Source organism: Neolamprologus brichardi, chromosome 2 (assembly GCF_056152115.1).
Source record: "Neolamprologus brichardi isolate AB-2024 chromosome 2, ASM5615211v1, whole genome shotgun sequence".
Classification (NCBI taxonomy): Eukaryota; Metazoa; Chordata; class Actinopteri; order Cichliformes; family Cichlidae; genus Neolamprologus; species Neolamprologus brichardi.
In genome coordinates, this window is record NC_142105.1 from 11,610,247 (window position 1) to 11,632,316 (window position 22,070).

At 41.3% G+C, this 22,070-nt stretch overlaps 1 protein-coding gene and 1 pseudogene across 2 annotated transcripts in view; one reads left to right on the forward strand and one right to left on the reverse strand.

The window, feature by feature from the left end:
- glra1 (glycine receptor, alpha 1) overlaps positions 1–22,070 on the forward strand; it is a 130,356-nt gene that overhangs the window by 62,996 nt on the left and 45,290 nt on the right. For both annotated transcript variants that reach the window (XM_087847243.1, XM_087847246.1), the window contains exons 4-6: positions 5,050–5,273; positions 15,935–16,017; positions 17,787–17,924. In XM_087847243.1, the coding sequence (XP_087703369.1) occupies positions 5,050–5,273; positions 15,935–16,017; positions 17,787–17,924 (445 nt within the window). The remainder of the gene's footprint in view (positions 1–5,049; positions 5,274–15,934; positions 16,018–17,786; positions 17,925–22,070) is intronic.
- LOC148106078 (uncharacterized) lies at positions 9,058–9,752 on the reverse strand (annotated as a pseudogene).

Here is a 22,070-nt window from a genome sequence, read left to right on the forward strand (position 1 = left end):
AGTTGGTTTCTGACCTTTTTCCTGTGTTCCTTTGCTGATTTGATGATAACCACATGTTTTAAGAGCTTCCTTTACAAGTGTGGGTTCCCTCTTTTTCCCTTCAGGCTTAGAGGGAACATTTTCTGCCTGGTGTTGTAGTGTCCTGATTACTCCAAGTTTGTGTTCCACAGGGTGGTGGGAGTCAAAGAGGAGAAATTGGTCTGTGTGTGTGGGCTTCAGGTAAACTTGAGTGTTGAGGTTTCCATCCTCCTCCATGCACACAGCACAGTCCAGAAACAGCAAACTGTTATGTTTCAATCCACTGAGTTGATGTGAGCAGTGAAGGCTTCTACTTCTTGGGTTTGGATTTTGACCCTGGTGTCATCCACGTATCTGTACCAGTGGTTAGGTGGTGTCTCTTTAAACAAGCCCAGAGCCTTTCTTTCCACTTCCTCGATGTAAAGGTTGGCTATAATAGGTGACACGGGAAGCCCATAGCACATCCACGTTTTTGTCTGTAGAAACCCTCGTTGTGTTTAAAATATGTGGTGGTGAGGCCGAGGTTTAACAGTGTGCAGGTCTGATCGGAGTGAAGCTGGTTCTGCAGTCTGCACTGCCTAAGTTGTAGGTATGCCAGTGAAGAGAGAGACCACATCAATGGACACTATGGTTTCACCTGGATCCAGAGTAAGTTTCTGGAAATTGTTGGTGAAGTCAGAGGAGTTTTTAATGTGATGGGGTGTGTTCCCCGCAGGGGGCGCGAGGATGGTGGCGAGGGGCTTGGAAATGTTCTAGGTGGCTGAGTTTATGCTGCTAATGGGTCTGAGTGGGACTCCTTCTTTGTGGATCTTCAGAAGTCTGTAAATAGAGGGTATATCACCCCCTGGGTACAGACTGGGTACAGATTCACAAAGCTCATAAACAGTTGAACACAGACGATCAGTACAATGACCCTGAGTTTGAGACTTTTTTATTTCGAGTTTATTTTTTTAAAAAAGGGTGAGTGTTAGCACAGTTCAGTAACCTCATGTAGCATACAATATTAACACCATTTGAGTGTGGCGTGTTAGCGGGACACAGAACTGAGGGGAAATCAGGACCACCAGTGGCGGGACATAGGAGGGAGAGGAGTGTGGCCAATGCTACAAAGACTGTGGATTCACTGAGATGACATTGAGCTGCAATTCACTCAACACATACATAATAAAGTTAGCAACAAAGGCAAATGAATATAAATAAACAGTGTAAGACTAATTCACAGTGGTAAACCAAAACATTGAGAGGGCATTTATTTCCATTGAATTTGACTATGTAGCATTTTCCAACCTACTGCAGATCGTCAAGCAGCTTTGCAACCCCCCTTTACTGCAACATTTCATTAATGTGTTGACTTCTATTCTGCTCATAGAACGCCATACCACTGGATATACATTACTGCAGATGGATACAGTAATCTTCTTTTGACTGCAGAGAAGCCGACTGACCTGACATGTGCATGATGACTGAATGTTGATTACGTCTGCCAGGTTTGGGTGTTTTTACCCATTTGATTGTGGTGTAGAACTGCACAATGGGGCACTAGTTCTAGTGGAGTCCTGTGATCGCTGAGTGCCCTTCTAGTTATCTTTGTTTTGAGAAACTTCATCAGGTTCCTGTCTGCCCAGCTTTTGCCCTTTCCAAGCTGATATCAAACCGTAGGCCCGTCAGTGACTGATGGTCCTGGCATACACTCGCTCTGCTCCTCTGTATTTCCTCGTTGGCTCACTGCATCAACAGACGCTCCTCATCTCGGCTTCATTTCAGGATATTCATCATATTCTCAAGCAGAAGAAAAGGTGACTCGTTTGAAAGGTCAGGCTCATTTGTTTCATGTGAGATATTCAGTGTAATAAACAGTGATAAACGGCGACTGGGGCTCACTGGGGCTGATTGCCATGTGACTGCATTTCACACACATACACACATGTATGGCACTGTGGCTCATTGCTCCTTTAAATGCCACCCGCCGGGGCTGCTGGCACGCCGTACCTCGTCCCTGCGATACTTTTCTGCTACGCCACGCCGCTTAATGATGGCTCCAGCCTGGCCGGAGTGGCTCCATGTTCTGAGAATAATTGACAATTAGGGAGATGGAGGGGCAAGCTAAATGTCATCCCACACTCAATACAGAGACTCCATCTCTGATTGTGAAACAGGAAATGGAGAATGGGTGGTGGAGGGGTTATACAACAAAGCTTTGCGGGAGCAGCGGTTCATATCTTCTACCTGGATCGATTGCACTGCACATGCAGAGAATTTACAGAGCAGTGTGAGAAGGGGGGAGACACGGGACAGAGGCAGAAATGTGTCGATACAGGTGATAAAATACAGGGAAACCAGTGTAAAGGCTAGTTCTACTCTAACGCAGAGAAGAAGGGAACGATCTGAGGGACAGAAAAAATCAGATGATCATTTAAATGCTCAATGATTTACTTTAGTACAGCCACTAATTACAGAGATTCAGACAGCATCTACTGGAGACTCTCCACCCATCCCTAACCTTCAACCAAACCATGGTCTTTATGTGATCTCAGTCAAATTATTTTTATACCGAAACCTAAATCAGTTGTCCGTGTTGTCATACTGCAACCACGTTTCCCACACCGCGTTTTAATTTTGAGGTGAAATGAAGTAAAAAGCCTTTTGAGTCTAGGGCAGACGGACTGTCGAGTTCAGTCAGGTCTGACTATGCGAGAGATGGTGGAGGTTAATTTCTGTGCTCTGTTTTTGATCTGACATCCATTGATTCAGACTGCAGCTGGATAAAACCTATTGAAACCAAAAATGAACATTCTAATATGTGATCCAGATGAGCCATAATCAGCAGCACTTATGAGCACTGTGTGCTGACAGATCCAATCAGAGGAAAAACTGAAAGTGAACATTCAGAGCCGCCTGAATGCAGAGCTCCTTGTTTAAAATATTGCCCATATTTGGTGAGGAAGAACATTTAAGATGAGAATTGTAGGAGGCTGTATACACTAACAAAACTTAACTAACTCCTGATGGTCCTTTGTGGCCAGGATGTGTACTCATGTGTCATGAATAACACTTTTTTGTCTTTTAATCAAATGTAATAAAAAAAAAATTCTCTTCTTTTGATTGGCCATTAAGCACAATATTTCCATTTGTGTTCTTCATCGTATCGCTCCACATCCATCTAGCTATGATTTCTGGCAACACACAACCCCAAGAATAAGTGCAGAAATACAAATAGAGATTGTGAAAACAAAAGCACAAAGCCGAGTAGTTTGAATACCCCGAGGCTGAGCAGGATCTGAGAGATCACACAGGTTCACAGACAGGAAACAGATCTGTGCTTTAGCTCAAGGCTACAAGTCACCACCATCAGTAAAATCTCTTACATTCACATAAAGGTGGAAATGACATATGGATAAAGACCCATAACCACCCGCTCAGCTCTGTCCATCACTCCGTTGCTGCGTCTGCCTGTATCTGTCGATCCGGTCCTCCATATGGAGTTACAGCTTCGTGAGTCAGCAGTGCGGTGACCCTTGACGAGCCTTTTTTCTCCCTTTTCCACATTTTTTTTCTTATTTTTTAAAGACAACATTTCCCCGTGGATATATTTTAACATCCTTCTGTTCAAGGTGTGTCAGTTGTGCTTTACAGCTTTTGCTGTTACATGTTAATTTAAGGCTGAAGTAGGCAAAAAAAACCCAAAAAAAAAGAACAACATTACAGCGTCTTTCCTACTGCTCTCCACTCTCTGCCCTCAGCACGTGTGTCAACATACGACACCAACACATCGTAACAAACCACTACAACACACTTACATGTTCAAGGAAAATTAAGTTAACAGATTATCCACACAGAACAAGAACAGCGAGTCGAAATCCAGCTGTTACCAACTGCGTAACTACGGTTTTATGAATATGCTTCATCCATATGAAGACGCTTTTTTAATATTCATTATCAGACTCTCCTTTTAATGAGTTTTCTTGCTTTTCTGGGTTGCTCTACAAGGCTGGAAAAACACCTTTTCTTGCAGTATTTTCTGGCATTTATTACACTTTCTACTAGAGATGGACCGATCCGATATATCGGTATCGGTCTTACTGACGTAAATTACTGGATCGGATATCGGAGAGAAATAAAAAATGTAATCCAATCCATTAAATATCAAAAAAGCACCTCACAAAACTTGCTACACGGGGTAACTCGGCTCATAATCGTAACATGTGGGAGCAGTGTGCCTCATGTGATAGAGCAGCTGTGTGTATTTGTAGCCATGCTACCAAACCGGCATTTCATCTCCGAATCACAGAATAGCTTTAGTGTTGTTGTTTATTTAAACTTGAGTATGAACTTATACAAAATGGAGCAAGATATTAAAAAAACAGTTTTATTGATTAAAAAACACACTATATCGGATTCATATCAGTATCGGCAGATATCCAAATTTATGATATCGGAATCGGAATCGGAAATAAAAAAGTGGTATCGTGCCATCTCTACTTTCTACTACCAGCAGCCACATGCACACAGATCTGCATTTGTAAAACGTCCAATGGAAACTTCAGCTCTGTAAAAACACTTGGCCAAAGTGTCGCTTATTGCCTAGATTTTGTATTCAAACCAGGTGCAGTCTAGTTTCCTCTCAAACCACTTTATCTATAAGACACAGAATTGTTTGGTTTTTTTTAAGTTTTGCCCAATCATTCCCCAAAATTACCACCCACTGAAGCCTTTTCTCTGCCAAAGCAGTTTCCTTCCCACCTGCCTCGTCCAATTCAGGAAGAATTTGGACCTCCAAAGAATGCAGCAGTGAACATGAGGATAAAATGAGAGAAAAGATAGGACTGCCAGGCTGTGAATGTGATAGTAATGTGGACCGTTGTGTATTCCACCAGGACTAACTATAGTGGCATGCAATAATATAATAAGAGCTTCAGACCAAGCCAGATGTTTGAAGATGTTCAGTAGAAACTGTTGGATGCTGCTCAACAGTTCCTTCTGCCTTCTTGCCCATACCTCTAACACTTCCATATCCTCTGTGTCTCCTTGCAGGACTACAGAGTGAACATCTTCTTGAGACAGCAGTGGAACGACCCTCGGCTGGCCTACAGCGAATATCCAGACGACTCGCTGGACCTCGACCCCTCCATGTTGGACTCCATCTGGAAACCTGACTTGTTCTTTGCCAACGAGAAGGGGGCCAACTTTCATGAGGTCACCACCGACAACAAGCTGCTACGCATCTCTAAAAACGGCAACGTGCTCTACAGCATACGGTGAGTGGAGGATTGTTTTATATTCCAACTGTGAAAGAGAGTGGTTATTAAACGGCTCACAGCAGCATCTTTGTTAAGATTTCTGACTGTCTCCTGCTAACAGAAACTGAGAGCAGTGACCTCACAGGTGAAGGAAATGTTGGGGTAAAGAGCTCAGCCAGTTGGGAGGGGCTCAGAGTAGAAAAGGAGCACAATAATGTGGTTTGGACATTGATTGATTGAATCTTTATTTTGAACATGTTGAAAAAGTACAACAACATAGAATTAAAAGAGACAAATGAACAAAGCAAAACAAAAGGAAAACGAGCAACCACAACTACAAATAACTTTCATGTTCAAAAAGGAGCAGGAAGAAGCATAAGCTTATTTAATCCCACCCCTTTTCCACTATCTAGTAATCAATAGACTACAGAAATACCTCACATTATATGTCATGTGTATTTTTTTTTATTCATTTTTTTATATATAAGTTATAGTACTATACATATAGTTTCTATCTATCCCTACATACGTATATACACATACGCACATATACACATTTTCAATAACCCCAGTAACACCTCAAAGGATACACAACCTACAGATATATATATACCCATACCAACATACCCGTGCACCCGCACACACATGAAAATATTGGACAAGAACACCCTATCAAATCTCTACCTCTTCCCTGTACCCTGTAAAAACCATATCCTTAAACCGCTTTTTAAACTGTGCCATGCTCGGACATTGCTTCATATCTTTACTTAGTCTGTTCCACAGCTTCACTCCACACACAGAGATGCAAAAACTTTTTAATGTTGTACGGATATGAGGATGTTTTAAATTTAATTCCCCCCTCAAATTGTGTCCCCGTTCCCTTTTAGAAAACACTTTTAGAATATTGTCAGGAAGCAGGTTATTTATTGCTTTATATATAATTTGTGCAGTGAGAAAATGAACCAGATCTGTGAATTTTAGAATTTTTGATTTTAAGAATAGTGGATTTGTATGATCTCTGTAACCAGTTTTATGGATTATCCTTATGGCCCTTTTTTGTAATATAAAGATTGATGATAGCGAACATTTGTAAGTATTGCCCCACACCTCTGCACAGTAATTCAAATACGGTGCAATCAGGGAACAATAGAGAATGTGGAGTGATTTGTGGTCCAGAATGTGTTTTACTTTACTCAAGATTGAGACACTTCTTGAAATTTTGTTATGTATATGATTTATATGAGACTTCCAGTTTAATTTATCATCTATAATCACACCAAGAAACTTATGTTCAAGTACTCTTTCAATTTCCACACCATCTCTATGAATCTGCACTTGTGCCTTTCTAAGGGAATTCCCAAATAAGATTATTTTAGTTTTACTTAGATTTAGCGATAGTTTGTTCCTGTTAAACCATTTTTTAATTTTGCACATTTCTGAAGTAATTGTATCCAGCAGCTCCTTTAGATTCCCCCAGAACAAAAAATATTTGTGTCATCTGCAAATAATACTAATTTTAATATATCAGATGCCTTACAAATATCATTTATATAAATAATAAATAATTTTGGACCCAGTACAAAGCCTTGTGGAAAACCACAAGCAATGTCCAAGCATGATGAGGAATGGACACCCAGCTTCACAAATTGTTTCCTGTCATTTAAATAATTTTTCACCCATTGCAGTACAACCCCCCTGATCCCGTACCGTTCCAGTTTATTAATTAATATGTCATGATTGATTGTGTCGAATGCTTTCTTGAGATCCAGAAATACTCCAGCTGCATACTGTTTCTGATCTATAGCATTTGTAATCTCCTCAATTGATTTGATTAATGCCAGAGATGTTGATCTTTTTGATCTGAATCCATATTGACTGTCAGAGAGTAATTTATATTTATCTAAGAATTTGTCTAATCGTTTATTAAACAGGTTTTCTAGGATTCTGGAGAATTGTGGTAGTAAAGAAACAGGCCTGTAGTTTGTGAAGTGGCGTCTATCCCCAGTTTTATACAGCGGCACAACTTTAGCTATTTTCATTTTGTTTGGCACTTTTCCCGTCTGAAATGATAAGTTGCAAATATATGTTAGAGGTCCTACAATTCCTTCAATGACCTTCTTGACGATTTTCATGTCAATATCATTACAATCAGTAGATGTTTTATATTTACACATGTGTACAGTGTCAATTATTTCTTTTTCCTCCACTGATGTGAGGAACATTGAGTTAGAGTTCCTATCAATCAGGTTTTCACTACAGTCTACTGATGGCAGTGACTCAGGAATTTGTTCTGCCAGTTTTGGTCCAATATTTACAAAATAATGATTAAAGCTGTTGACCTTATCAGCAGTGTTTTCCATAATATTGCCATTGTCAATAAAGTATTGAGGATAACTTTGTTGTCCAGAATTATTTTTAATGATACCGTTTAAAACATCCCATATTCCCTTCATATTATGTTTATTGTTGTTCAATGTTTTACTATAATACTCCTTTCTACATACACGTATAATATTGGTCAACTTATTTTTGTATTTTTTATATTTATTTTCAGCATCTTTTGTTCTTTGTTGTAGGAATTCCCTATAGAGTGTATTTTTCTTTTTACATGCATTTTGTAAACCCTTAGTGATCCATGGTCTATCTGAATATTTGTGCTTTCTGTTGTATTTTATTGTTGGACAGTTTTTATCGTACAATTCCATGAACATTCTTAAAAATATGCCATATGCAATATCAATATCAGTTTCTTTGTACACATTGTCCCAGTCCTGATTTAATAGATCGTTCTTAAGTGCATTCATAGTTTCTTCTGTCCTTACACATCTGTATCTCAGTTGTTCTTCATGCTGATTTCTCTTATAATTAGTGTCATAAACTGCAAAAACTGGTAGGTGATCACTGATGTCTTTAACTAATATTCCGCTCACAATGTTGTTTTCCATATTGTTAGTGAAAATATTGTCAAGTAAGGTGGCACAATGTGGTGTAATTCTGCTAGGCCTGGTTATTTTAGGATGTAAACTCAAACTGTACATAGTGTTTAGGAATTCGTCGGTCATTTTATGCTTTTTCGGATTCAACAGGTCAATATTAAAATCACCACAGATAAACATAACTTTTTGATTTGTTTTAGAGAATATTTCCTCTATGAAGTCATTAAATACTTGAATACTAGAGCCAGGTGTTCTATATATACAGCTAATTATTACATTTTTCTCTTTTTCCATATAAATTTCAATTCTATTCTAATAAATTATCAATTACAGTTGTCATACTTTCTACCACCTTGTAATTTGGTTTTTATCCACATACACAGCTACTCCCCCTCCACTCTTGTTCCTTCTATTTACAAAATTCACATCATATCCCTCCAGTCCAAAGTCCAGTCCTTTCTCCGCATTGATCCTTGTTTCAGAAATGGCAATAATTCCAAATGGATTTGTCAACTCATTTAGATATTCCTTTATATTGTTGAAGTTGGCATACAGACTTCTGCTATTAAAATGGATTATTGATCATTTATTTTCCGTGTTGATGGTGTGCTTAAACTGTTCATCAGTGAAGTAGCAGCAGTTACTGCTGATGTTGTAGAAGAAATTATTTTCCGGGTCTATATCCTTTTCTAAGTCTAGAACATTATGGTCTGTGTATCGAAATGTTCTCAGTTCCAGATTATCATAAAGAGAATTCCAATGAGTTATATTGATATTGTTGCCGGATGCAGATGAAGTTCTTTTGGACTGTGCCATGTGTTGTGTCACGTCACATGTGTATTCATACCTCCAGAGTAAGTTGAACCTCAGTATTTGTCCAGCTCCTCCATATTTCTGATGGCCAACACTTTGGCTTGTTCCGGTGTTCCATTGAGTTTAATGAATACTTTGCAGTTGGTGGTCCATGTATTTTGAATTTTTCCCTGTTTCTTCAAGTAACGTGCTTTCCTGGCAATGTCCGCATTTCTTTTTATCAGATGTTCATTCATGAAGACATCAGATCCTTTCAGTTTCTTTCCTTGTTTTAACAGTACTGTTTTGTGCTTTCTGTTTGCAAATCTCACAATGATGGCTGGTTTGTCACTGTCATTTTTTCGGGGTAGAGGGTGGCAAGCCTCAATGTTGTTATAATCCACTTCCACACCTTTGGACCGTAGAAAGGTAACCACTTGATGCTCCGTGGAGTTGACATCTTCCTCTCCTGGCCCTCCTACATTGTCAGCGGCGACCGCCCGGGCGTATGACCGGGGTTTGATGCGAAGCCCCGTGATGATGACATCGTTCATCCGGGTGTACTGCTCCAAATCCGCCACTCTGTTCTCCAGGTACGCCAGCCGCCGATCCTTCTAGGCGTTCTGGATGCGGAGAGCCTTACCTTCCTCGACCAGGTCCAGGATGGCTTTCTGCTGCAGTTTGACAGACAAATCTCCTCTGTCATAAACTCCAGCGACTTCTTAATATCGTCACCTTCCTCGGCTGACAGAACTTTTTTCAGGCCCATGCTGAGAGACGCTCTTGTAGCATTGCCGTGACGACCGGCTAGCTAGTTGATGCTAGTCCTTCCTCTCTCTCACCGCTACGGTTCAAAAACATCAACTTCTGAGTTTTCGAGAGGTCGCAAATGACGAGCCACCACTTCTGGACGGTTTCCCACACACGCTCTCAAAGTTTAGTATCCGCGGAGAGCTGCCATTTTCAGGAGATATGTTAAGTTTGCCAACGTTTCTGCTCAGAGAACCTGTTGCTGACAGCTGTGTCACTTCTGTCTAGGATGCCTCCAGGATGCTTCTTGGGCTGTTTCAGGCCCGTCCTACTAGTAGGAGATCTTGGGGCAGAATATGTCTTGGCTCTTTAGGAACAACCAAGTATCAGCTAGTAGAGCAGGAGGAAGTCTAAGCCTCTCTGCTTAGACTGTACAACAAAGCCTGGACTCGGATGGACTGATAGTGAGCTCCTTGCTCCTACAGATAGATCACACCTGTACGTGAACAAATGTGATTGGCACAACAAAGCATTCAGACTATCTTTCTGCTTGCTACAACTGCTGGACAAGACGGGTAAAAGAGCACATCAGGAACTTTATAATTTAGAGAAGAGCGATAAAGAAAAGTTTCACACCGGGATGGAGAAGAGTGTTTATAGGATGGGATGTTGTACTGAAACAATCAGTTATAAAACTGTGATAGGAAATAAAAAGTGACTGTCCTGCTCTGACTTCCTGTTTATTGCATTTCACATACCTCCCTCCTCTGCTTCAGAATTCTATTATTGCGTCAAAGTTGGAGGTTTTTATTTCCTCTACTTGCTCACTTTTTTTCTCTTTTTATCTCCAAGACATTCTTTTCAAGGCTTTCAGAGTTATAGCCTCCTTCAGCTGACAAACCTTTTAGCCTGCCGGAGCCTCCTCCTTGCTTTTATTGCGTTTGCTCGGGGGCAAATGAAAAAACGCAGCAGCCATGGTAATCTACTCTGCCTGTTAGTATTCCAGCAGTGTGCCTGATCCATTATCAACCTCAGTTTTCACCTTCATGTCCAGCAGCAGGAGGAGGAGTGAGATTGGCCCTTCTGCACTCTGCCTCCTCTGCTGCTTTCATTTTTTTAAACTTGACAACATCAGAATGAACCCTCGGTTGATCAGCTTGATCTCAGAGGCGACAACACGACTCGGGATATTAAACCATCCCGGGGGAAGGGGGGAAACTGGGTGCTGTAAATGCTGTTTTCTTTTTTCTATCGTCATCACTCATCGGCAGAGCAGCACAAGGGGAAGTCATGACTGATGGTTGCTTCTCCTCCGGCATGAAAGCAAAGTTTCTGAGACTGGATGGCCAGATTCGCATGTAGTGCAATCTCCCACTGCACTTCAGACACAAGCACATGCTAGCACTGAAGTAATATAGAGTCTCATTCGTGCATGGGGGGTACTTTATCAAAAGGGAGACCCCCAAAGATCAGACCCCATTAGCAGCACTCGGCCACAGTAGAGACAAACTCTGTTTCAACAGGAGGAGACCGCCAGCACCAGGATCTGGGTGGGGGAGAGCACAAATGGCAAACCTGAGACCCAGCAGCTGCAGAGAGCACTCACTTTCACAGACAGTGAAGTTAAGAGTGTCAGAACTGTCAGGTGTGGGTTTGATCATTTCTTCCCTCACTGAAGAAGAAATTTGATGGTTTCTTTTTGACACAATCTCTGTAACCTCGTGCCTGCTCATTTCCACACCACCGCCGCCGAGGCTCATTCTTCCTTCCAAGAATAAATGATGCTTCAGATACCCTCTATTCCACTCTAACTGGGGCCTGGCAATCTCACTCCTCTTTCCATTAGATCTGCTCAGGCTGTTCCATCCCAGCCGTTGCTATCTAGGCAAGCTGCAGACAGATCTCAGAGACTCTGAGAGAAAATAACTTAAACCTGGAGATTTTATGGACCTCATTGAATCTCCTATTAGGCATTTGCCTCCAGCTTAACTTCAGCAAAAATGGAATTTTTCCATTACAAAATCCACCTGCTCCGTGCACTAGGAAATTATTTTCCACCCTGTCCTCCTTCACTGGTGACATCTCTCTACCTCATGACTTTGCTTGCTTCTTTACTAAGAAGGTAACAGACGTTAGAGGTCAAGTCAGTGAATCTCCTCCCACTGAAGATGTGTCACCGCTTTCCTGATCAGGATGTCTCCAGTTATCAACTCTTGAGTTATCGCCTAGAATTTTTCCCATTCATGCTCTTTTAAGGCATCTCACCCCGGGTCGTACCAAACATCCTTCATCCATACATCTTGCTCCTTTCACGCGTATGTTTTTTAGCCATGTTTGAGAGGGTGTAGATCCTGACTCGTGAGAGCTGATCCATCAACTGTTCACTGAAGCCTCACCAGAAATGGATCAGTGGAAGGGCGGCTGTCAGGAAGACATTCTTAATGAAGAGAAGCATTTTTCAGCAGGACAATGATCCCAAACACCTGGATAGAAGCACACAAAGCAGTGTGGGATCATCCTGGCAGACAGCAGAACAGAAGGCAGAAACATCCATTCAGCTTTGAATGTCCTTCAAGAAGCCTGCAGAACATTTTATAAAAATGGTTACACCAATCATTCACTGTCAAGCTTGTTAGAGTTGCACAAACTCTGTTTTTGCCTCATGTGCTGTATGTCCATGTATGTTTCAATAAATTGCTGCAGCTGTTTCCCATTTTCCCAGCAACATGGAGGTGCACCCCCAAAAATACAGATACACAATCTTCACATTTACCATCAGCAGTGCAGAAAAAAGATTTTTCCATGTCATCCATCTTGTAATTAATTTGAAGTCCAGCTTCGTTTTACAGTCTCGGAGAACAATGTAAAGCACTTCCTCTGTCAGCATTTAGGTGTCACAGAGCAGCAGAAACCACCGAGCTGAGTCCGTCCCTGAGAAAGTGGGACATCGGTGAAAGCTACATCACGTATGTAGCACGAACTCAGCATCCAGTGAGGCACTTGTAACAATGTGCAGATGAGGCAAAGTTTATCTGGAGCATCGGGCAGACTGGACGTGTGTCGTAGCAGAAGGACTGAGCGTGTGCAGTGAAATCACCTCTTGCACTTTACAACAGCTCGCTCAGCTCACACTCTGCACACACCAAACTGAACTTGGTGCTTTTTCCAGGTTTTCTCCCTGAAATTTAAACTGCAGCGTAACATTTGATGCAGAGAATGCTTTGATGTTTATCGTTATCTGGCAGGAAGCATGTCACCTGGATGTACGTGCTCTGAGTTTTGAGGTTAAGATTAATTGAAATTAGCAAAACTGTTATTTGTCATTTTTGACAGTCTGCCAATTTATCAATTACTTGAAAGACTAAAACAGTGGATTGTAGTAGTGATAGACTCTATTGAGTTCAGTCTATAATTCCAAGGAGTAGATTTAAGTAGTTTTCAACAGCTTCTCTCATTAAAAAAAATCCTCAAACAAGTTTTATTTTAGCTGATGGATGGAATTGCATGTTTAAATTCACTAATGGTTCTTTTTACTTATAAAATTGCTTTTTGCAGTCATTTCTGGGAAAAACAGACTTTTTCCAGAGATGCTCTGCTTCCCATTCTACTTTTAAATACTCTAGGAACAACAAGTAAGCGCTCCAATAGTGCTCTAATAGTGCTCTAATAGGGTGATATGGTACTACAAGGTCATTAAGATAAGATAGGACCTGATTATTTAACCCCTTGTATGTGAGGAGCAGGATTTTGAATTCAATTCTGGATTTAACAGGGAGGCAGTGAAGGGAAGCCAAAACAGGAGAAATATGCTCTCTCTTTCTAGTCCCTGTCAGTACTCTTGTTGCAGCATTTTGGATTAACTGAAGGCTTTTCAGGGAGTTTTAGGACTTCCTGATAATAATGAATTGCAGTAGTCCAGCCTGGAAGTAATAAATGCAACTAGTTTTCCAGCATCACTCTGAGACAGGATATTTCTAATTTTAGAGATGAAGCACAAATGGAAGAAAGCAGTCTTACATATTTGTTTAATATGTGTGTTGAAGCAAATGTCCTGGTCAAAAATGACTCCAAGGTTCCTCACAGTGTTACTGGAGGCCAAGGTAATGCCATCCAGAGTAAGAATCTGGTTAGATACCATATTTCTAAGCTTTTCAGGGCCGAGTACAATAACCTCAGTTTTATCTGAATTAAGAAGCAGAAAGTTAGCGGCCATCCAGGTCTTTATGTCTTTAAGACATTCCTGCAGTTTAACTAATTGGTGTGTGTTATCTGGCTTCATGGATAGATTGAGCTGGGTGTCATCTGCATAGCAGTGAAAATGTATGCTATGTCTTCTAATGATGCTGCCTAAGGGAAGCATGTATGATGTAAACAGAACTGGTCCTAGCACTGAACCCTGTGGAACTCCATAATTAACCTCAGTGTGTGAAGAGGACTCTCCATTTACATGTACAAATTGGAGTCTATTAGATAGATATGATACAAACCACTGCAGTGCAGTACCTGTAATACCTACAGCATGTTCTAATCGCTCTAATAGAATATTTTGGACAACAGTATCGAATGCTGCACTGAGGTCTAGCAGGACAAGCACAGAGATGAGTCCACTGTCAGAGGCCATAAGAAGATCATTTGTAACCTTCACTAAAGCTGTTTCTGTGCTGTGATGAACTCTGAAACCTGACTGAAACTCTTCAAATAAGCCATTCCTCTGCAGATGATCTGTTAGCTGTTTTATAATTAGCTAAGACTGCTGGGTCTAGAGATGGCTTTTTGAGTAAAGGTTTAACTACAGCCAGCTTGAAAATACTGTCGGTATTGTCTGCATGACCAATCTACACAAATCAGCCTCCTACTGCTAATTATTGGTCCTAAAGGTTTCCTTTTCACAGCCAACAAGCTGCATTTATATTTTGCTAGTTTCTTGTAGTATCAGGAGCCGTCTCTTGTGTTGCCCATATATAAAAAGTTCTCACTGTTTATATAAAATGTGAGCATCAGTGTGAGCACTGTCAAACCTGCCTTTGGGTGATCAGTAAGACTTTTTTTTCCTAGTTTCTGAATTATTAAAATAAAAGTAAATTAATTAATGTCTCATACAGCATAGTTTTTTAATTAACATTCATTTAACCTTTACATTAAACTTCCATACTGTCAGGAGAAGTTTGAGACTAGTCTCCAAAACATGCAAACCACAAAGGTACATGTGTACTTTATTTTGTGAGCCCAGAACTTCTTCTCTCCTATTCGGTCATAACAGGTCGCATTTATTTAAATATTCTTCAAACTGAAGGTGAGAGACTGTTTGTTGGGGATTATTTCCAGTCTGGATTAATCCACAGTCGGTGCTCCAGCTCAGTTTGAGGCAGGAAGGTGTCATAGTAAACTGCAGAGTGTGCGCTCAGGGAGACGAGAGGAACGTGGTGCAGTCATTAAATAGACGGCTATGTTTATTCAGTGAGTTATTCAGTGAACCATGCCACCAAACAAAAAGATAAAGCAGACTCAATAAAAGAAGGATAAAACAAAGTTCAAATTGTTCCGGGAGTGTGGAAAGTTTCCTTTGGCAGTAAAGGCGCCAGTGACCCTTTCTGCAGACCGATTTGCAATTGTCATCAAAATTCAGTGTCAGTGACATAAAAACACATTTGTGTTTAAATAGTTTCATATGAAAAACCTGAAAATGGCACCATCAGACGCTGTTTTTAATGCTGTGCTGCTCCGTTAAATCCAGAGGAAGGAGCTTCAGACGAGCTCAGCTACTTTCATCTCCAGTCTAAATGAATGACGTTCCCACACAGGAGGGGAAGACTGGCGTTTCTCATTTATGCTTACTAAATGAATTTATTGATTGGATCACGTATCAAACTTGTTGCAATTGGTAATCAATTAAAGAACTAATTGCTCTGGCTTTCAGTTCATTCACACTTTCATGTGTTTGATGCTTTAATTGGTTTGGCTCAAATGAAGTGAATTTCCTATCGTCTCTGCAGAGCTCATTTATTATTTCTGCTGCTTTTATCTTAGCATAAACAAAGTTGTTTATCTTTTGTAAACTAATAATGATTCATTTAATCAGTTTTTCCACTGATGATTATTTCAGTCTGAAATTTCAAACCTTCTGAGGTGTCGATCTGATAAAACCCGAGGTAATCCTCTTACTGTAAAAGTGTGTGTGTGTGTGTGTGTGTGTGTTTGCAGAATAACGCTGGTCCTGGCCTGCCCCATGGATCTGAAGAACTTTCCAATGGACGTTCAGACCTGCATCATGCAGCTGGAGAGCTGTGAGTAATTACACACACACACATGCACAGACACACACATCATTCGATCAGTAACAGCAGCTGGCAGAGTGAGAGATATGGTATAGATTTTTCTTGTGGTCTTATTGTTGAGCAGACGTGAGAGGAATCTCAGGAGCGAGTGTGAAGTACATCTGCAGAGGGTCAGTGATCATAAATCAAAGACAGAACAATGCAGTCGTCTCTGAGTTTGTGAAACAGACACCAAAACATCATAAAGTCGCTTTTTACCGCTGTTTATAAATAACACATTTACTAGTTAAGCCACCGGTTAGTTTTAAGGCATAAAGTAATTCCCTGTATATATTACTGATATTTACACTCCCCAGACACTTTATTAGGCACACCTGTTTATTAATGTTCATTAATCTAATCAGCCAATCACACGGCAGCAGCTCAGCGGTGAAGACGAGCTGCTGAAGTTCAGACCGAGCACCAGAATGATGAAGAAAGAATGTGGCATGGTTGTTGGTCTGAGTGTTTCTGTTGGGTCTAAACTCAGACCCCGCTGTATCCAGGACTTATTCCCGTGAAAGAAAAACAAGGCAACAGCGATCCATCGTTTCACTTGCGAGGGAGGCCTCGTTGATGTCTACCACGAAATGACCCCAAATCTGGCCTCCTCCCGCTGTCTTTTATTGAGAGACAGTTCACACAAAACACATCACAGCAAAGCAACGCCCACATGGTTCTAAGACAAGGCATTGTATGTGTATGTGTGAACTTCTGTAAGAATGTTTGTGTGTGTGTGTGTGTTACCTCCTGACCAAAGGGTCATAAAAGCAGGAGCAACATCACAAGAAACAGAACTTCCAGATAGGATGTATCTGCAATAAAACACTACAGCCCCCCACCCAGAACCTCTAGAATCTGGGGGGAAGGACAGTGGAATTCCTTTCATCAGAGTTGGCAAGCATAAAAATGACAACATTTAACAATTCACTCTAACAGTTTCACACACTGATCTCCAACCATCTCTGAGCTCAGAGGAAATATCCAGCCAGCAGCAGCTCTGTGGGAGGAAATGACTCGCTGAGGTTAGAGGAGGATGGACAGACTGCTTGGAGCTGATAGGAAGGCAGCAATAACTCCAGTCACCACTCGCTACAACCAAAGTCTGCAGAAGAGCATCTCTGAACCTTGAAGCAGATGGGCTCCAGCAGCAGATGACCACACCAGTGTCACTGCTGTCAGTAAGAACAGGAAACTGAGGCTACGGCTAACACAGACTCTCAAACCTGGACAACAGAAGTTGGAGAAACGTTTCCTGGTCTGACAAGTTCAAAGCATGGATCCATCCTGCCTGTGTCCGTGTTCAGGCTGCTGCTGGTGTGACTCTCAGTACCATCGTTTAAACTCCACAGCCTCCCCGAGTGCTGCTTTGGTCTTTTTTGCTTGATTTTCTTCTTTTTTGTGTTCCCTCTGTCCTCTTTCCTTTCTTCATCTTCTCTTCCTTACGTCCTATTTTCTTTCTTCCTTCCATTCTTTTGCTTCTTTAATTGAAAACACAGAAGCCTTTAAAGTTTCCCAAACACTGAGCTCAGGCTTTCTCCCTCACTACTTCAGTGGATTTTATTGCCAATACAGATTGTGATTGTTGTGCTGAACTGGCCTTTTAACCACTAAAACTGCAGGGTGTGACTTTGCACCCCTGCCAGATACAGAGAGGTCCAGTTCCTCCTCAGAGGATGAGAACTGACCTCTGCAGTGATGAAATAGTCTAACCTCCCGCTCATTGCTCTCTCCTCCAGTCGGCTACACCATGAACGACCTCATATTCGAATGGGACAAGAAGGGGGCCGTGCAGGTGGCCGACGGGCTGACGCTACCTCAGTTCATTCTGAAAGAAGAGAAGGACCTGCGCTACTGCACCAAGCACTACAACACAGGTGAGAGAAACTGATGCAGAATGATGTTCACCAAACCTTTTTACTGCTTGTTGTAGGAGGAAGGTTGGTATAAAGAGGTCTGAACCTGGAGACCTGCCCCTAGTCTTCATCTTCACTTTTAGATGCTGTTTTCTCTCATGTTCATTCCTTGGTTGGGTTCATAAAAATGATGTGGCTTGGCTGTATGCACAGTTCTGCATGTTACAGGTGGAGTGAGAAACACATGGAGCAGCCAGGAATATGCTCGTTTGTGCTGCGGTTGGTTCGTCAGCGGAGCTACGGTGCAGCCAGAAAGGACCGCATACATACAGCATCTCTGTAGTGGCTTGAAGCCATCTTATCTTAATGACCCTATAGTACTATATCACCCCATTAGAGCTCTTCACTCTCACACTGCAGGTTTACTTGTTGTTCCTAGAGTATTTAAAAGTAGAAGAGGAGGCAGAGCCTTCAGTTTTCAGGCCCCTCTTCTGTGGAACCAGCTTCCAGTTTGGATTCAGGAGACAGACACTATCTCTACTTTTAAGACTTTTCTTTTTGCTAAAGCATATAGTTAGGGCTGGATCAGGTGACCCTGAATCTTCCCTTAGTTATGCTGCATAGGCATAGGCTGTGGGGGGATTCTTCTGAGGTTTCTTCCTGTTAAAAGGGAGTTTTTCCTTTCGTCTATCGCCAAAGTGCTTGCTCATAGGGGGTCATATGATTGTGGGGTTTTTCTCTGTATGCATTATTGTAAGGTCTACCTTACAATTAAAGCGCTTTGAGGCGACTGTTGTTGTGATTTGGCGCTGTATAAATAAAATTGAATTGAACTCGTCTGAGCCACTCAGGTTCCCCGGACAGAATCAGCGATCCACTAATGCGATGGGACATCTGCATAGGCTGCATACCCATGATCCTTTGCTCTGCACAGCCAGAACAACCCAAACAAATACATAATCCTTTCTCTTCCACTTATCTAATTCTGGGTCGATGGCAGGGCTAAACAGAGAGAACTATTCATCAATATCAACGATTACTTAAACATTTCAGTTTCCATGAGAACAACGGGATAAAACCATTTCAGAGCTGGGCTGTGATGCTGATATTATAAGCAGAGAGGTCTTTTTATTCTCCTCCTGCTGCCTCAGAATCCATTTTCTGTTCATGCACTGACAGATTTTTTTTACATATTCAGGTGATCTTCTCGGTTCCAACTGAAAGCTTTTGGAAGAGCAAATAATTGGATTTAATCAGCAGGAGGTTAACTGATCGCTATCCCAGCTTTCCTGAGACGTTACGCCAAACAGCTGCATTCTGATACTCTCTCTCCGTTGCTCGGTGAACAACCGAGCTTAGCTCAGCGGGAGCACCGGTAATGATTTCGGTTACCAGCTGCAGGTAAAATGTGCCTCTCTGAGCTACCTTAACATCAAACTGCTGTAATACTGTGTGCATAGGAAATGTGATGAAGTTGACTTGGATATTTTTAGTTTTGAGGACCAAACCCGCCTCAAGCTTCAGGTTGAGTTTTACGGTTTCTCACTCCTCCTCACTGCGCCTCAGCCTTCCTCGGTCTCTTTGTCTGGTTCCTCCTCCTTCTTTCCGTTTGTCTCTGGTTCAGGAAGGAGGGGGTGATATCTCACAATTTACTGAGAGAGATATTCTAAACTCATGTAAACAGGAGAAATGTGCTGAAATCTTGCATGAGTCAGAGACAGGTCTTCACTTTTATTTTATTCTGTGAAATATGGAAATAAGTGGACTGAAAGTTTGTTTTCCTGGTGTCATGAAGCCCTCAGTGAAGGGAAAACACTGTAGGCAGCAGAGCTAGTTTGAAATGACCGGGGGGTTGGATTTAAATATTTTGTCTGGTTTCATAACCAGAAAACTGTGAAATTAAAAAGCATCATGTGCAAAAATATAAAGAGGGAAATACTAAATAGGAAAAGATAAACAGGAAGAGAACTTTGAATCGACACAACACCAATCGTGCACGTGGACAAGACGTCAGGTAACGTTTTTTACAGCACACATGAAAACATGAGGAGGTGACCCAAAGTGCTTTTCAGTCATCGAGCATCAAACAAACATGGCCGTATAAAAATATACAGACAGACAGTGACAGCACTAAGCAGGCAGCGAAAGAAACACGAAATCACGAAGCCAAAAAATCAAATACAAGAAATCCCGAAGAAGAGAAACCACAGAGGAGCTGCTGGAGACGATTGAGGACGGGGGCGGCTGCCGCGCTCCGTTTCTCCCTCCAGGTCCTCCAAGCGTGGCTGAAAACCATCTGTCCGGTCCACACAGCGAGCCCACGATCCTTACACTCCAGAAAAAACACCAAATATAAAAATATAAATCTGTGTTATCTGCATGAGCCAGCAGCCTAAAATAGAAAAGCATACATAGCTATAATAATAATAATAATAATAATAATAATAATAATAATAATAACTTAGATTAAACAGAAACATTAGAGGTTGAAGAGTATGTGAGGTGTGAGGGGGCGCAGTGATGGGGCATCGTGGAGCTGAGGGTGGAGGAATCACAATTCAGCGTTTGTATTTTGGGTCTAAATGATAAAGAAGAACGATCAGAATGACAAACAAATTCCTCCGTATAATAACTGAATAATCATTTACATACTTTTACTTCTATGTCAGACAGTATATCAGAATGCAGCTGCCCTTTACTGTTCTCACCAAAGCAACACAAAGACAGTGAGTCACAATCTGAGGGACACATAATTCAACAAAAACACAAACGTGACAGGTCCATTTCTGTGTGTGTGTGTGTGTGTGTGTGTGTGTGTAGCAGGCTGATTAGTTTCCATTCAGAGGCATCACTCACACAGAGGTTGACATCTGCTGTCGACACTCAGGAGATGAATGATCCTCCTCCAGACGAAAAGCCTTGACACAACTCTGCACACACCCACACACACACACACACACACACACTTCCTCATACACACACACACAAAGACAATGAAGTGATGATAATCCACAGCTTTGGTACATGAATACATATCAGCTGTTTCCAGGATCTTCCCCGAATCACTGTAGATAAAAAAAAAAAAGTGGTTCAGCTGCAGTGTGGACATCAAATACTGATAGAATCATATTTCAGTAAACTGAAGTTAGAGTCTTTTTCAAAGTGAACTATTGATGAAAGAGAGCAGAAGAAATTTACACCAGAATCAACATAACTTGCTGTTATAAACTGGCTGTGCTGGCAGGCAGAGAGTGAAGGATTCAGGAAACAGTGATGAACTTAAAAAGAGCATTTGTAGAGCACGAAACCCAGAACAAGGAGGCTCAGGGAAAACTCACACTCAGGAGGGACAACACACTGATCTCAGACAGCGAGGGCACAGGTGAGGTAAAGACAACACACAGAGAACAGCAGTCACCGAAATAAAACAGGAAGAGAGCCACGATACAGAGACAAGACCAGAGAAACAGACTGAGAACACAGAGGAATGTAAGGACCTCCATAACTAAGCGCTTCTCAAATATTTCCTGTTACGCCCCCCTTAGGAAGAAGAAAATATTTCACACACCCCCCCCCCCCCCCCCCACTCGCCCCGCGACCATAAATAATATAATTTGTCTATAAAATTGTTATTATAAGTCCATCTTTTAAAGATGACCTTTTTTAAAGAAAAAATAAATAAATAAATATAGATTAACCTAAAACATAGTACATGCAGTAGTACTGCAACTCTATAAACTACTACTACATTTTAGAGTGCATTCATTTGTCTCATTCATTTTTGACCAACTTGAACCAACTTTTATTCTGAAAAATAAAATTAAACAAAATCAATCAATACATTTAAACTGATCAGCAACATTAACTATTCAAGTACAGATCCCCAAAACTCAAACTCAGCCCTTCTCAAATATACAAAATCAGAGTGAAGCCGAGCGCTACAAACACTCCGTTACATTTCCTTGTCTTACCTTTTGGGAGACTTTCGTTTGTCCCAGTATCTCCGTCTCATTGTCACTGTTAAATATTTTTTAAATATGGAATAACTGAAGCTGACAACTGAAAGCACAATAAAACACTCATGTCAAGCATCTTTATCAGGAAGTAAACACAACACATAACACAAAAGAAATAGTGGGAATATAACCCACAGCATAGAACCCTAAT